The sequence below is a fragment of the Lagopus leucura genome, unplaced genomic scaffold, assembly GCF_019238085.1.
Source record: "Lagopus leucura isolate 7727_CA_CO unplaced genomic scaffold, USGS_WTPT01 Super-Scaffold_100083, whole genome shotgun sequence".
NCBI lineage: Eukaryota > Metazoa > Chordata > Aves > Galliformes > Phasianidae > Lagopus > Lagopus leucura.
Window position 1 is genome coordinate 112,882 of NW_024962318.1, and position 14,151 is coordinate 127,032.

The 14,151-nt window shown below is 58.5% G+C and overlaps 1 protein-coding gene across 1 annotated transcript; it reads right to left on the reverse strand.

Moving 5' to 3' along the window:
* Nucleotides 1–3,049: 3,049 nt before the first annotated feature.
* Nucleotides 3,050–12,914, reverse strand: TGM2 (transglutaminase 2). The gene is made up of 13 exons (XM_042887433.1): nucleotides 12,829–12,914; nucleotides 11,187–11,366; nucleotides 9,418–9,660; nucleotides 8,550–8,668; nucleotides 7,896–8,024; nucleotides 7,458–7,638; nucleotides 6,561–6,696; nucleotides 6,371–6,474; nucleotides 6,025–6,264; nucleotides 5,668–5,940; nucleotides 4,316–4,476; nucleotides 4,096–4,232; nucleotides 3,050–3,887 (listed from the first exon to the last, which is right to left on the reverse strand). Exons 1-13 carry the CDS (start codon nucleotides 12,836–12,838, stop codon nucleotides 3,731–3,733), a joined length of 2,070 nt encoding a protein of 689 aa, XP_042743367.1. The 5' UTR covers nucleotides 12,839–12,914; the 3' UTR covers nucleotides 3,050–3,730.
* Between the last annotated feature and the right edge of the window lie 1,237 nt (nucleotides 12,915–14,151).

Sequence of the window (14,151 nt, forward strand, 5' to 3'; positions counted from 1 at the left end):
GTTTGATCTGCAGCTTTCTGTGAGGAGAAGGGAGACTGAAATGATTCCTTCCAGTGGCAAGCAGCCTTTGTATGCTGTTTGGAGGACTGGAGAGGTTTCGGTGACCTGAAATGTGGCTGAGTACTGCATGTCCTTTCTTGCCTTTGAGATTTTTCTATTTTTATTTTTATTTCTTGCAGAGCTGGACCAAATTTGTCCAAACCTATCTGCCTATTTCGCAGCTTCCCATGCAGTTAACTGCTTCAGTGCATTGGGCTGTATTCCCTTCGGTCTTCCTGCTCACCAGGTATTTGTGTAACAAACTAATGCTGGCTTACACATATATAGGGAGTGAGAACTGGATTCTGGTGAACTAATGCTAAGGTCTGTGGGATGACAGGTTGTAATTGGGGTGTTGAAGCAAGGCTGGTGTAGCTAAGCCTCACAAAACAGTTTTTGTGTGGAAACCAAGTAGGGAAAGAGCATAAAGGAAGCTGCTCAGCTCTGGGCTTGTCTGCAATACAGCTGGAGCAGCAGCTTAGCTTTTGGGGTATGAAGGATAACGGGAAGTAGAGGCGGGCAAAAAAGTGATTGTCAGAATAGGAGCTGCATCTTAACGGCGAGTCTCCACCCTTGTGGGTAAAAGGGTGGTGGTGAATCTTGTTAGGAATGGTCTGGGGGTAATTCAGCAATGGACACGTAGTGCCAGAAGGAAGGTGGGCGCTGCTGCCAAGTGTCTGCAGCGGGAAAACGAAGACGCCGGGCTGTTCTTAGGAAATTGAAGGCTAAGCAAATGCCCCAAATACTTTTCAAGTTTGGTATGTGTCAACAGGTTTTATACCTTGGGCAACTTGTTTTATAGGTCAGAGCCTGTCCAGGGCTGCAGCTTCAGAAAAAGTCAGGTCAGAGGTGGCTTCACATTCAGGGCTCTGCAAAACAAAGCAAACCAGCAAAGTACAGATATTGTGAAAAAGTATATAGATTTGAGTCATTGCATAGATGCTGTGGTGGTCTCTTGAGAGGGGTGAGGTTGGGACAAGTGCTTTCCTGTAATTTTGCTTGCCTTTAGGGAAGTGCCAGAGGTGTCAGCTGCGTCTTTCCTATCTGAACTTTGCTATCATTTGCAAGTTTGGAATTTACCAGATGACGCTAGTCATATTCTGGAGATTTTTGGATAAGCAAGTAAGGAAAATGAGCTATGCCCAGAAGAACAGGGAAGCTAGATGGCCTGGAGGTTCAATTTTACTGCAATGTGAAGGTGAAGGAATTTGCATTAGCATCGAGTGCATTACCTTTGTCTTGCCTTAGAAAGTAAATTCTTGTCTGAGTAGCTAAGCGAAATGTAGTCATTTCTTTACAGGGAAGAAGAATAAAAACGTTCCTCTTAAAATATGGCAAATAGACTCAAATTCCAAGCTCTGTTTTCCAGGAAATACCAGCAGTGGTTTCACAACACAGGCAGCGGTCAGATAGGTGGTGGGAGGGCTGGGCTGGGAGCCTTGGTCTGAGTGGCCCTGGAGTTGGAGCGCAGCAGTGTGAGCTCTGCACACCTGTGGGCTGGGCTCTGCGGGTCAGTGGGTCCTGGTGGCGATGGGCTCTGAGCCTCCTGCAGGGGAGGGCAGTGCAGGGCTGGCCTCACTCAGTGCTCTGGGGGTTCTGTCACTGGTACCCTCTGTTCTTGCTGCAGGACAGTGCAGCTTCTGCTGCATGTGTTGGTGCTGCAGTTCCAGGGAGGTGGTGGGATTTCTGCTATGACTGCACAGCGAGTGACAGCCATCTACTCCCCTGCAGCAGTCACAAATGGGTGGTAAGATGCTCTGTGAGCTGTCGAGAGAACTGAGGGTGAAGGGTGTGCCAGTCTAGGACCCCTGTGTTGCGTTGTTCCTTGCGTCTGGTTTGTTTTTCTCTTGCCTGCACCATGGGTGAATGTGAAAATCCACCCATGCTCATCAGAAAGGGCTTTGTTGAGACCTGACAGTCCCCCAGATCTATCAGCAGCACTGTGATTTATGGGAGGTTTTTCCTTGTCTTGGTCCATCAATAAAGCCAAGCTAAAGGTCCTCAGGACTGAAATGAGCTTACAGCTGATTCTTGGCCAGTCAGCATCTCAGTGAGCTGTGGTGTATTAATAACCACTCCTCCGCGTGCAAACGGTCTCACTTTGCTTTGGCACTTGGGCTAATGCTGCATTAAGAATTCTCCTGGGCAATGGGTGCAGTGTTTAACCATCTGTAACTTGCTGCTTGCAGAGCAGCAGTGCCCAGCAGGGAGGGCTGTGGCCGTGCCCGTGGTGCAGTGCTGTACTCAGGGACTGCTGGGCAGCTGGGTGCAGGGCTCTGGGGCAGCTGGGAGATGCGTAGGGCAAAGCCCACGGCATGGATTTGTCTGGCCCTGTGCAGTGGGCTGCAGGGTGGTTGGGGATAATGCAGGAGAAACCGGCCCTGGGACGAGCTGAACCCCAGAGCTGGACCATAACTGCAGCATTTGGTGTCTGCCATGCGAGCTTTGTTCCTTGTCAAAGCAGCCCTGCTCCACTGTGCTTCGGATGGATGGGAGTGACCTTCAGAAAGAGCTGTGCTAATGTTTATTTTATCAGGACCCAGCTTCGAACCAGAGGAGCAGCCGGTTATTTTTAAACCAGGCATTGAGCAGCTTGAAGCCTGGCTCAGCAGAGCTGCGTGTAACAAATGCTCTTTAAAGTACGGCTGTGCATCATCTCTGGCTCTGAGCAATGCTCCTGCCAAGGGAGAGCGGCGCAGGGCTCGTGCCTGTTAACCCTCTGGGGCACTTTTGGGGCCGTGCTTTGGAGCGGCCATCCCTGAGGCTCTGTGATGCCAGTGCTTGGGGCTGGCTGCAGAGGGAGGGCACAGACCCCATCCCGTTGCCCCCCCCTGAGCTGTGGTTCCCACACTGTAGGGTGGGCACTCTTCATCTCTATCCCATGGACCCGGTGCTGCCCCTTGGATTCAGTGCTGCATGGAAGGTGAGAAGCCAGGAGGAGAGGGGGGAGGGAGGAGAGGGGAGGCCCTGCTGGGCCCCTCTGGCGGCAAGGATGCTCACGAGGCAGGCATGGCTTTAAAAGTGAAAAATAGAGGTTTTATTCAGTGCTTGCATAGTTAATTCCCATCAAGGCAACCGTCCCATTCCTCACCGCACCATCTCTGCGGTGACAGGAACAGTTATTAAAGCAAATAACCTGCTTTACCTATGCAGCAGGGTTCTAGGCAGCATGTATTTATAGAGCTATAAATAGATTTATGCTATATGTGTATATAGCACATAAACAGCTTCGTGCTCACAGTATACAATCTTTTCTCTACCAAATTGCATTCGGAGCATTTTAACTGGCAGGCGTGAATGCTGCTGCTGCGCGACCGGTGCGGGAGAAGATTGTCTTTCTATTGTTTGCGTTATGAAATGTGCTCTGCGTCCCAGGGGCGTGTTTAGAGCTGCGGAAATGAGTGAGGCTGCTGCTGGGCTGCTGCAGGAGGGCCCCGAGCTGGGGCTGCATCCACCTCCATGGGGAGGGAGAGGAGCAGAAGGCACGGCTCGGCCCCGGCGGCTGTCAGTACCACGGTTATCGCTGTCCCCCAGCCCCTGGGAGTGGCGGTGATGGATGGGGGCTGTGGTGGCACTGGGCACTTGGAGGTGCAGGGTCCTGTGCCCTCGGTGCGGGTCAGGCTAAGGTTTGCAGTTGTTTCTCCGCAGCACTGCCCAGGGTTGGAGCAGGGTGTGGGGACGTGGGGGGCCCTCACTTGGGCAGGGGTGCGATGATGACGTTGCGGTAGCCCTTCACTCCTGTCAGCTTGTCGCTCTCAAAGTCCACCATCAGCTTGCGCAGCCCGGCCTGGCGCGGCACAAACTCCATCCGGAACTTGGCCTCTGCCTGTGGCTCCACAGGGTCCTCACTGGGGAGGAAGGGGGGGGGGGGGGGTGGAGGAGTCAAGCGTGGTCCCTCCAGGTCCCCGTTCCCCTGTGCCGTGACACCCCCAGGACCCCTATGGCGCTGCTGAGCCCTGGGACTGGCTCGGCCCCACTCCCACCCTGTCCCAGCGGAGCTGCCGTGGGCCCCAGGACCCCCCAGCTCCCTCCCCACCACCCGGCCCTGGCTCTTACAGCTCCTCGATCCTCTGCCCCTCAGTGAGGCCGGCGCCTTCCACCACGAACGTGCAGTTGTTCAGCGGCTCTGCCAGGGGGTTCACCAGTGTGATCTCTGCCACCAGCTTCCGCTCCTGCATCGGCTCCCCTAAAATCTGTGAGCAAAAGGGATGGTTGGACCGCAGCACTGCGCCAGGACTGAGCTCCCATGGATTGGAGCATCTGAGGCCTCGCTCACCCTGATCTTGATCTCCGGGTTCTGGATGTAGACATCCCTGATGGCCACCACGCTGTCACCACTCTCATACTCAGTTAGCAGAGCCACCACCTTGATCATGTTGTCCTGGGTCAGATTGGGCCCATACTGCTCATAGAGGATGCGCAAAGGCACGCTCTGTGCTGAAGGCAAAGCAGAGCAGGGTCAGTGCTGCTCCTGAGCCAGCACACAGGGTTGGTCAGAGGAGCTGCAGGAGGGTCTGCAAGCATGCAGGTGCCTGCAGGGCAAAGGCAGCATCCTTTTCCCTGGGCTACATGAGGTGCAAACATTGGTTGGTTGATGAATCCCAGTGTGCAGCTGCTGATTGCATTTGTTATGGACTCCTGTAGGAGAGAAAGCTTGGCTTGCATTAAAAGTTAGCTTGCTCTGGTGTATCAGCTGTATGGCATTTCCAAACCCTGAAGGTTCTGTAGAAAAATGATATAAATCAGAGTGGTGTTTAATTACCAGGCAGCAATGCTAATTTGTAAGAACAGCAAACCAGGGTTCAGCAGAGCATTGGGCTCGGGCCAGGACAGCTCTGACTCAAATAATGTGAGGATGAGAGAGGTTGTGTCCTCTGCAGAGGGGATGCTGAGCACGTCAGCACTGCTGGGCACAGCCCGAATTCAGTGCTGCTTTTCCCACCAGCTGAGGGCTGGGGGCCGGAGCCACTGGGAAAACCCCATGCAGTCCTTTGGGATCTGCTCATCCGCCTGCTGCCTCCACACAGGGTGTGTGAGAGCAGGAACTTCCGCCCTGCTTTAAGTGCATCACCAGCCTCCCGCCTGAGCAATGTTCTTTAAGCAAAGATTTAAAAGCCACAGCTGTAAATCAATGTGAACAGAACCCCGAGGAGGTACTGCTTGCTGTGGGATGGGTCAGTGCTGCAGCCTGTGGGGGCTGTCAGAGTAGAGGCAGCTCAGGGCTGCCATGGGATGTTGTTCTGGGTTAAAGCAGGGCTGTGTTTGTGCCACAGGATTAAACACAAGTGCTGCATTCTGCCAGCCTGGAGTGCGCTGAGCCAGGGACCCACGGGTGCTAGTGCAGTGCGGATGAGGACAAGAAGCACTTCTCATGGCTGGGAGCTGGGTGCGTGCCTTGCAGCGGTTTCTGCCCATCCCACAGTACCCTGGCCCGGGCCCAGGCCAAGATTTGCACGGATATTATTGCTGCTCAAGCCATTGTGTGCACAGTGTGTGCGGTCGGTGGCTGCAGGAAGAATTTCCTCTTTGGGAAGCTGCCAGCACAAGCTGGGACTTGGCGCTGGGACAACTCCTGGCTGCTGGTGCTGCAGCATGGCCCCCACGCCCGGTACCCCCCTATTGCCTTACCCAGGCGGGGCTGCAGGGTGAGGTTCAGCAGGTCCTTGGAGCCGCACTGCGGGCCCACCTCGCCGTTGTAGCTGGCAGTGCGGGCGCACAGCCTCAGCCTGCACTCACGCTCCGTGTCTGTGTCGTTGCTGATGACAGCGAAGACGTCGAAGTCGGAGCCGTTGTTGGCGCCCTCTGACAGCTTGATCCGCATGTGCAGCCCCTCGTCCTGCTCACCCAGCGAGCTCTTCTCGTGCTCCGCCTTGCTGAACACCTCTCGCTCCTTCTCAGACCCTGCGGTGCAGAAGAGCTCCGGTCAGCAGAGTGACGTTGCCCCTCCTCAGCGCCAACCCTGCGCTCCCTCCGTGGCTGCCGTACCCTCTGGATACTTGTAGGTGTGGGTGATGTCCTCACGGCTGTCCCTGCCGACGCTCTTGGTGCTGATGTTCTTCCCCACCACTGAGGAGTGGGTGCTCTTCCTCTGCTCGCCATTGCTCTGAACGATCCAGTACACCACGTCGGCATTGACCTCCGCGAAGACGAAGGGGATGTCGTACTGCATCTGCAGGTCGCCCTCCTTGATGGCCTTGACGGGGGCCGGCCCGCAGCAGTAAACCCCTGCAGGGAGCAGGGCCGCTGCTGTTGCCCAGGACCCGGCCATCGTGGGAGCCACAGGGCCGCCCCATCTGAGGGCAAGGCATGGGGGGACACGGCCGTGCCGCACCTTCGCTCTTCTCCTGGGGTGTGGGGTCCAGCGCTTGCCACCCGTCGTATCCAGGTGCCAGGTCAGGCCGGGTCATCCAGCACTCCACCCAGCAGTGGAAGTTCCTGCAAGGGAAGCGTGGTGCTGAGCAGCTCCTGCCCCGTCCAACCGTGCTGGGGACGCCGTGGTCCCAGCGCTCGCAGCAACTCACCAGATCATGTCCCTGGAGCGCCGCTCCTCCACGCCGTCCTCGCTCAGGTAGCGGTCGATCACCAGGTTGCCGTTGGTGTCGTGGGCAGAGTTGTAGTTGGTGACCACACGGCTGGGGACACCCAGGCAGCGCATAACTGTGGGAAGCAGGGCAGTATTGGAGCATCCCACTGGTCCCACAGTGCCACGAGGGGTGGCAACCCGCTGGGACGCCGCTGGGTTTGGTAGCATGGTGGGGAACAGGCACAAGAGAGACTGGGAGTGCTCTGGGGGCAGCGTGGAGGCAGCGTGCTGCAGCCTCCATCGGATCTCAGTGCTGCCTCTTGCTGCGTGGAGACACCCTGGGGAGCAGCAGTTGTAATGTTCCAGAGGAGGGCTGTCAGCTCTTCTGATTTGCAGAAAATCTGCTTTAGCTCTCTGCTATTTCTCTTCTCTCTACAGAGTCTCACAGACATGAAATATATAACCGTGCACACGCTCACAGCCCAGGGAGAAAGGCAGTGCTGCAGCGTGCCCACGTCTGTGCACTTAGCAGAGGATGGCCTTGGATTTTCCTTCTCTTTTGCCCCAAACTGACTATGATGGTGGCACTGAAATTATCTTGATCTCAGTGGATTCATTACTTCACTGCAAACTTGACCTTAACACTGCTTTTCTTCTCCTGAGCCACAAATTCAGCCTCTCCCTCCTGGCCAGGGCTGTCCTTGGCACAGCAGAGAGCTAATTGCAAAGCCAGAGAAGTTCTTTATCATTTTTTCCCTCCGTTTCCTGACAAATTGGAATAACAGAGAACCTAATTTCTCAGAGGCTGAGGTGAATGGACCGCTGCCCTCCCTGCAGTGCATGTGGGGTGGCAGGTGCTGGCAGGGGGAACGGGGGGTCCAGGGGCTGTGCTCACCGGTGCACGCCACGGCAGCGAAGACCCAGCACTGGCCGTACTTGACAGGCTGGCAGCCCAACCTCCTCCACCTCTTGAGGATGTCCACGCTGCCGATCCACGCCATGGGGCTCATCCCATCCTCATAGTGGTTGTCCCAGCGCCCCAGCAGCACCCCGTGGTCTTCATCGTTGCAGTTGACCTGCAGGGTGACACGAGGAGATGGCACTGTGTGGCCCCTGGGTACCAAGGGACAGAGCGCACTGCCCAGGAGCAGGCTGGATGGAGCGCCTTCATCCAGCTTAGTCTTGCTGCCATCATCATCAGGCAGCATGGAGGGATGCAAGAGCTGCACTGGGATGCACCAGGACGCACGTGGCTGTGATGGAGGAGCATGCTGAGAGCTTGTGTGTTACAGGTGCTGCAGAGGGCTGGTCTGCAGAGCCCTGCTGCACTCACCATGGCGCTCACCACCCTGCCAATGTAAACAGGGTCATTGCGATGAGAGCAGTCCAGGTTTTGATCCCGCAGGAATTTGGGGTTGATGTCCAGCATCTCAAGGCAGATGGCCAAGATCTCATCTTCAAACTGGTGCAAGAGAGAGAGAGGGGAGAAAACACGGGTGAGGCATGCAGTCTGCGGGCAGAGACAATGCAGTGGCAGCACCACTTTGTCCCATTTGTGCTGCTGTGATAAGGAGCTCCATCCTGCTGCCAAGCACGGCTTTCAGGAGTGGAGAGAAAAGAAATCTCAAAGGGAAAACTACCTATTTCTCCACCTGCAGGTGGGTCTGGGCTTAGGGTCTTCTGACAGTCACGGCCCTGTGCTGCCCAGCACACAGCCCTGTTGGGAGCTGGGGGACGTGGCTGCACCCCTCCAGCCCCCGGGGCCCCCACACAGTGCTGGGTGCTGCAGCACAGCTCACAGTGCTGCGTTATCGGCACGGCCGGCGCAGCCCTGGGGAGCTGCTATCAAGCACCAGCTCTCCTGTGGCACCGATTAGAAGCGTGCAGCCCTGAGCTCCCCGTGTGCTCCCAGGTTCAGAAGGCAACTCAGCAGTGAGGTTTTGTTTGCTGTGTGGTGCTGGGTGTCCCAGGGCCGTGCTGCACTCACCTGCCCGAAGTTCCAGGGTGTGGAGGTGATGTAGTCCCGGGAGCCCATGTAGATGAGCCCCTGCTGGGACAGCACGTATTCACGGCGCTCGTCCTCTTCCTGCAGGTACACTGCATCGTCTGCGGGGAGAGCAAGGGATGGGGCACTGGAACAGGGCACCAGGGGCTGGGGTTGCTCCTGTCCAAAAAGGCTGCTTTCCACTCAGTTTGACCCGAGCTGATGGGAAATCATCAGTGGGCCTCTGTTTCCCTTTTTTGTTCTTTTCTGACTTCTCTTTCACTTTCCTCCCCTTTGTTTCACACAGCGGATTTTTTCCCCAGGGGTGGGAACCTCCGTGGCTGAGAAGCAAATGGTGGGAACTGGGAGTGCTCACAGCCATCAGGACCTGTGCAGGGTCACTGCTGGAAACAACACCTCTTACTGGAAAGGCTTTCAGGAACAAAACTCATACGTCCACAGCATCAGCACTCAGCACAGCCCTGGGTGAGCAAAGCTTCCTTGCAGCCCTTATCTCCAGAGCCAGCACAAAGCATCAGGATTCAGGAAATTGGTCCCTCAGCCAAGGTCAGCATGGGGGAGCGCTGGGCTGTTCCTGGGGCAGGGGAAGGATGTGAACAAATGACTGCCAATTGCCAGCTGTAATTAACCTCCAGCAGGTCTGCATGCTGCCTCCTGCATTGCTGTGTGTCTGGGAGCTCCCAGGAGCCTTTTCCCTGCCATGAGCTGCTGCTAGGGGCGTCAGGTACTGGGTGCCGATATGAGGAGCTGTGTCCTGAGCAGAGGAAGGGGCTGTGGCCTGCTGCAGGGATCTGTAGAGAGGGGAAAGAGCCCTGGGACCTCTCCAGTGTCAGGAAGGCGAGAGCCTCACCTGGGTGCCAGGCATTGAAGAGCAGAACAAAGTCCCCGAGGTGGAAGCTGGAGCCCTGGTACTCGGTGGAGGCCTCCAGCGTCAGGCGGTAGCGGCCCACGCGGGCACTGCTGGGGGAGCAGAGCGAGACACAGAGCACAGCTCCGTCCTGCTGCTGCAGCACTGCACTCCAGGTCCCCTCCTCGGGGCAGTCAGTCAAGGTGAAGTGTGACCTGGTGCCCGACGTCTCGATGGGGCAGGGCCCTGCAAGCAAGGGGACATCAGCTTTCCCCAGTGCCAGGGATCCCGTGCAGCGCTGTGCAGTGCAGGGGTGTCCCCATGCCTGCTGGGGGGGGGACAGAAGCCACCCACTGGGACCCAGGAGTGGAGCCAGGTAGTAAAACCGTGCAAATGCCACCTGGGCTTAGAGGCTTTGGGATGGGGGCATGGAGTCCTCCCCACCAGGTTTTGTTTCTGAGGGGCTTGCTCACAGCCCAGGGTGAGGCTTTGCTAGGCTGCCCCTCAGCAAGCAGCCGGGTCACGGTGCGAGAGCAGCCTTTGGCACAGAGCCTGGAGCCCTCAGCACGGAGCTGCTCTCAGCAGGAGCTCCACTGCACGCGCACAGCCCACGGTGAGCCATGAGCTCAGCGGCTGCAGCGCTCGAGCCGAGAACACAGCGATCCCTGCCTTCCCCCTGAGCCGTGGGGCCCCGCAGCTGAGCCCGAGTCGCTTGCACGTGGCCGGCTCCAAAAGCTGCTCCTGGGAGCGTGGATACCAGCCCCAGCCCAGCCCTGGTTGCCGGTGCTGATGGGCTTGGCTGGTGGCCATTGTGTTCCGGAGCAGCCGCAGCGAGGGCGGCACAGCAGTGAGCCACCAAGAATACTCATGAACTCATGAGAGTGACACAGTTTCTCCTCTCTGCCCTTTCGGGGAGGCTGGGCTGAGCTATCCCTGTCTTTCTGGCAGCTTTGGGCTCTGCCTCCGCCTCCTCTTGCTGCAGAACCTGCTGTCCTGCCACAGCATCCCGGGGGCCTGGGCAGGGCTCTGCAAGTCCATCAGCCCTAAAAATACAGGCGCTATTTTTGCACTGAGCCGATCCCCTCTGTCCTGTAGGAGGTGGCACACGAGGTGGCACATGTCCTGGGGTGGTTTTGTTGTCCCCAGGGGATAAGATCTGGCACCTCCCCTCTCCCCTCCAACCCCATGGGGTAGAGCCTCTGGCGAGGGTGCTGGTCGAGGCTGTGCCAGCAGGGCTGTGCCTTGGCTGGAGCCACGGATCCTTGGCCCATTTTGTGCAAGCGCAGTGGCTGGAAGCCAGCCTGCAGCCTCTGACCTGTTGCACCCAGGGCTCCCATAACATGCAGCTCACAGCGCATGCATGGTATGCAGGGAATGACTGCAGCATCACCCCAAGGAAGGGCTCAGCTTCCCAGGAAACCTTGCTCTGCACAGCATGAGCGTGGTACAGTTTCACTATGAGTTCTGGCCTGATTGACTCAGCAGGATACAGCATCCCTAAAATAACTCTTTCCCCAGACAGAGTTTCCTCTTTGTTTGCCTGTAGCTGCACTCAGCCTAACCCCTATGCAGGGTGTGGGCACTCAGCTGGCAGTGGTGCCCATCCCTACCCCTGCTGTCCATGCAGGCTCACATGGCACAGCCAAGCAGCACACGGGCCCCAGCTCTGCAGACAGCCTCTGGTTGAAGGCCCGCTTCGGTTGCACCACAGGAGTGCATGGATGCTGGGGGCACCCTGAGCTCAACCCTTGCATGGGAGCTGCGGCACTCACCCGTCTCCACGTTGAAGGCGAGTTTGTCCACCCCCTCCTCGTAGTCCCGGCCCGTGAAGTTCAGGGTGATGGTGAAGGGCTGCCCGCGCCGCACCACCAGCTGCTGGCTGCCCATCTCCGCCGTCCGGTGCTCGCGGCCATTGCGCTCGCACTGCAGGTCCCACGTCTCCAGCACCAGCTCTGCGAAGGGCGTTGTGTGAGGCTCTGCCCGGCAGCATCTCCCCATGCACACAGGGAGATCCCAGCCCCGGGGGTGTGGATGTGCCCTGAGCATTGCCCTGTGTTTGGGATTTCTCCTTAATCCCAGCCTGAGTCTTTGTGGGGCTTCAGCAGTCCCCTCTGCACCAGGCAGCCCTGTGCAAGCGCCGTGCCCAGCACAGCCCTGGGTCCCAAGCATCCCCACTGCACAGCCATGCTCTGCATGTTGCCGTACCCAGCGCCACAGCAAAGCCCAGTGCTCATTCTCTTTCTGGGAGGCTCTGTGCCAGTTTGCTGTCTACATCCCCCTCCAAAGCACTCTGATATGGAACTTGGCTAAGTGCTGGGAATGCCAGAGATGTTTCCGTGCCTCAGCTGCGGGCAACTTTCCTGCATTGTGACTGCTGAGAAATGGGACAGACGGAGCAGAAATGCAGTGACAGAGGCAGCAATTGGTTCCCAGGCTGCGTGCAGGGCAGCGACGCTGCTGGACACAGGGCTGTGTGCTGGGAACAGAGCTGCAGCCCAGCGCTGTGCCGCAGCAACACGACGTTGCTCAGCATCATTCAGGGCCGCTGACCCCTGAATGCTGTGCAGGCAGGCGGAAAGGAGCTGCCAAAGTAAATGAGAGCATTTAACGCTGGAGAGCACACAGCAAGCTCAGCAGCAGCTGGCCCGTGGGGTGGCCGGGGCCGTGGCAGCCTCGCTCAGCTCTCCCCAGCTGTGCCTTTCTGCAGCGGTGATCTCAGAGCCGTCCCTGGGCAGCGCTGGATGGAAAGAGCTGACCCAAGTGCTGTGTTTCCAGAGCAGAACAGAACCCAGGCCCACATGGGGCCCTGCAGTGGGGACAGAGTGCAGGAAGAGCTTCGTCCTTGTCACCTCCCCCTCTGTGAGCAGGAGCACCGCTCTGTGCTACCACGGCACGCTGTGTGAGCAAGAACCTCACTGACGATGTGCCGAAGAAGAAACTGCATTCGGGACACCGCAAACAAGCGTGCAGAGCCGCAGCTGCTCCTTTTCCCGGCCACCCCGCAGGTTTTAGCACAAAGCACAAAGCGGAGCCCTGCACAGTTTGGCAGCAACTCTCCCCCGGCCGCCAGCGTTCAGAAGGCGGTGTGACGGCCGTGCGCCCGCAGCGCAGCGCGGCCCCCGGAGGCTCCGGGACAGGTGCGGGTTGTCCGCGCCCCGCACGGGGCTCCCAGAAGCCCTTCGGAGGAAGACTCCCGTCCGGCGCAGCAGCTCTGCAGCAGGACCGCCTCCTCCAACCGGGCCGACGTGCGGCGCACGACCCCGGTCCCGCAGCGCCCCGCGGAGCCCCGTGCGTGGCACAGCGTCGCTCCGTCCCGCACGCCGCGGCCGGGGACGGAACCGCTGCCGCCTTTTGCGCTCCCGATCGCGGCTCGCGGGAACGGGCCGGAGCCCCGCGCTGGCGGCGGGCTCTTACCTTCGGCCATGGTCCCGTCCGGTCCCGGTCCCGGTGCCGCCGCCTCCCGCTGCCTTTATAGCGCGGGCGCAGCGCCCTCCCCCGGGGCCGGGGCCGGGGGGGAATGAAAACGAAGTTTCCAGGAAACCGAGTGGGTTTGGTCCCACCTATTTTAAACAACCGAAAAAAATAATAATCCCAACCCACGGGACTTTGGAGGGGGAGGGGGGGAGCGGGGGGTTCAGCCCCGTCGGCCCCGCACCTGCCGCCCCTCCCCGGAGCCGTCCCTTCTCGCAGCCCCATCGCTTTCCGGGAAAAGGGCCGAGGCGGGAGGGGAGAGGGGCTGCGCGGCCCCCACCGCGGTGCCAGGAGCTCGGGAATGTTTTCTCCTTATAAAGTTTTCCTCCCCCGTCCCTTATCTCCATATGCTGCCATTCCCAGCCGCCTCGGAGCCGCCGCAGCCGCCCCCTTCCCGTAAACACGGCCCCGGACGATGCTTGAGGGAAGATCTGCTGGAGGGCTCCGAGGGTGAACCAGCAGCCCCACAGCGCCCGGCCCGCTCCCTGCCTTCCCCGTGTGCCCCAAGGCTGCCACGGCCCCATCACTGATACCTCAACCCCATCAGAACTGCCGGACCCCAACCCCACTGACGCTGCCAACACCCCAACCCTATCAGCACTGCGGAGACCCCGAGCCCATGGGAAGTACTGAGAGCCCCGTGTGTTCTGCATCAACAGCTGGTTCTGCAGCCCCCCTCTCCATCGGGCAGATGGCTTTAATTGAAGCCTTCCCGCATCTCTCCATCATCTGTGTGTGCACACTGAGGCTGTGGCAGCAATGGGAAGGAGCTCCCCCCTCTCCTACTGGCCCGCTCAGTGCTGGCCCCACAGGCAGTGCAGGGCTGAATATTCCCGTGGGGCAGCAGGGGCTGCAGGGCTGTGGGGGCTGTGGGGTCTGCCAGCTCCCAGGCACTGGATGCCCTCCCCCCACTGTAGGGTTGTAGGCATTGGGGTCCTTCCTGGCAGCAGGGTTTTGCCTGTCCCGAGCTGACCCCACTCCCAGCTCCACTTGCAGTGTGCTGGAGCCTCTGCCACCAGCAGTTTTGTGCCAATGCAGTGTCAATGCACGCAGGCTCACCCCAAGGATGCAGGCTCATTTCTGTCCACACAAGCCCTCGCTTCCTTCTCACTGCATGTGAACTCTGGATAAACTCTGCAGCCTGGGGTGCAGCATTCGGATGTGTTTGATTTGCTCTGGTTGGTTCATGACAAACAGCCGTGTGATGGCACTGAATTCTTGGAGTGATCTGAAACAGATTTTTCTCGCTCAGCTCTGCCCCAACTC

Coding starts and splice junctions, on each gene's coding strand:
- TGM2 (XM_042887433.1), bottom strand. Junction 9,661..11,186: donor CGCCTTCAACGTGGAGACGG/GTGAGTGCCGCA, acceptor CCTTGCTTGCAG/GGCCCTGCCCCATCGAGACG. Junction 4,233..4,315: donor ACCCGGAGATCAAGATCAGG/GTGAGCGAGGCC, acceptor TTTTGCTCACAG/ATTTTAGGGGAGCCGATGCA.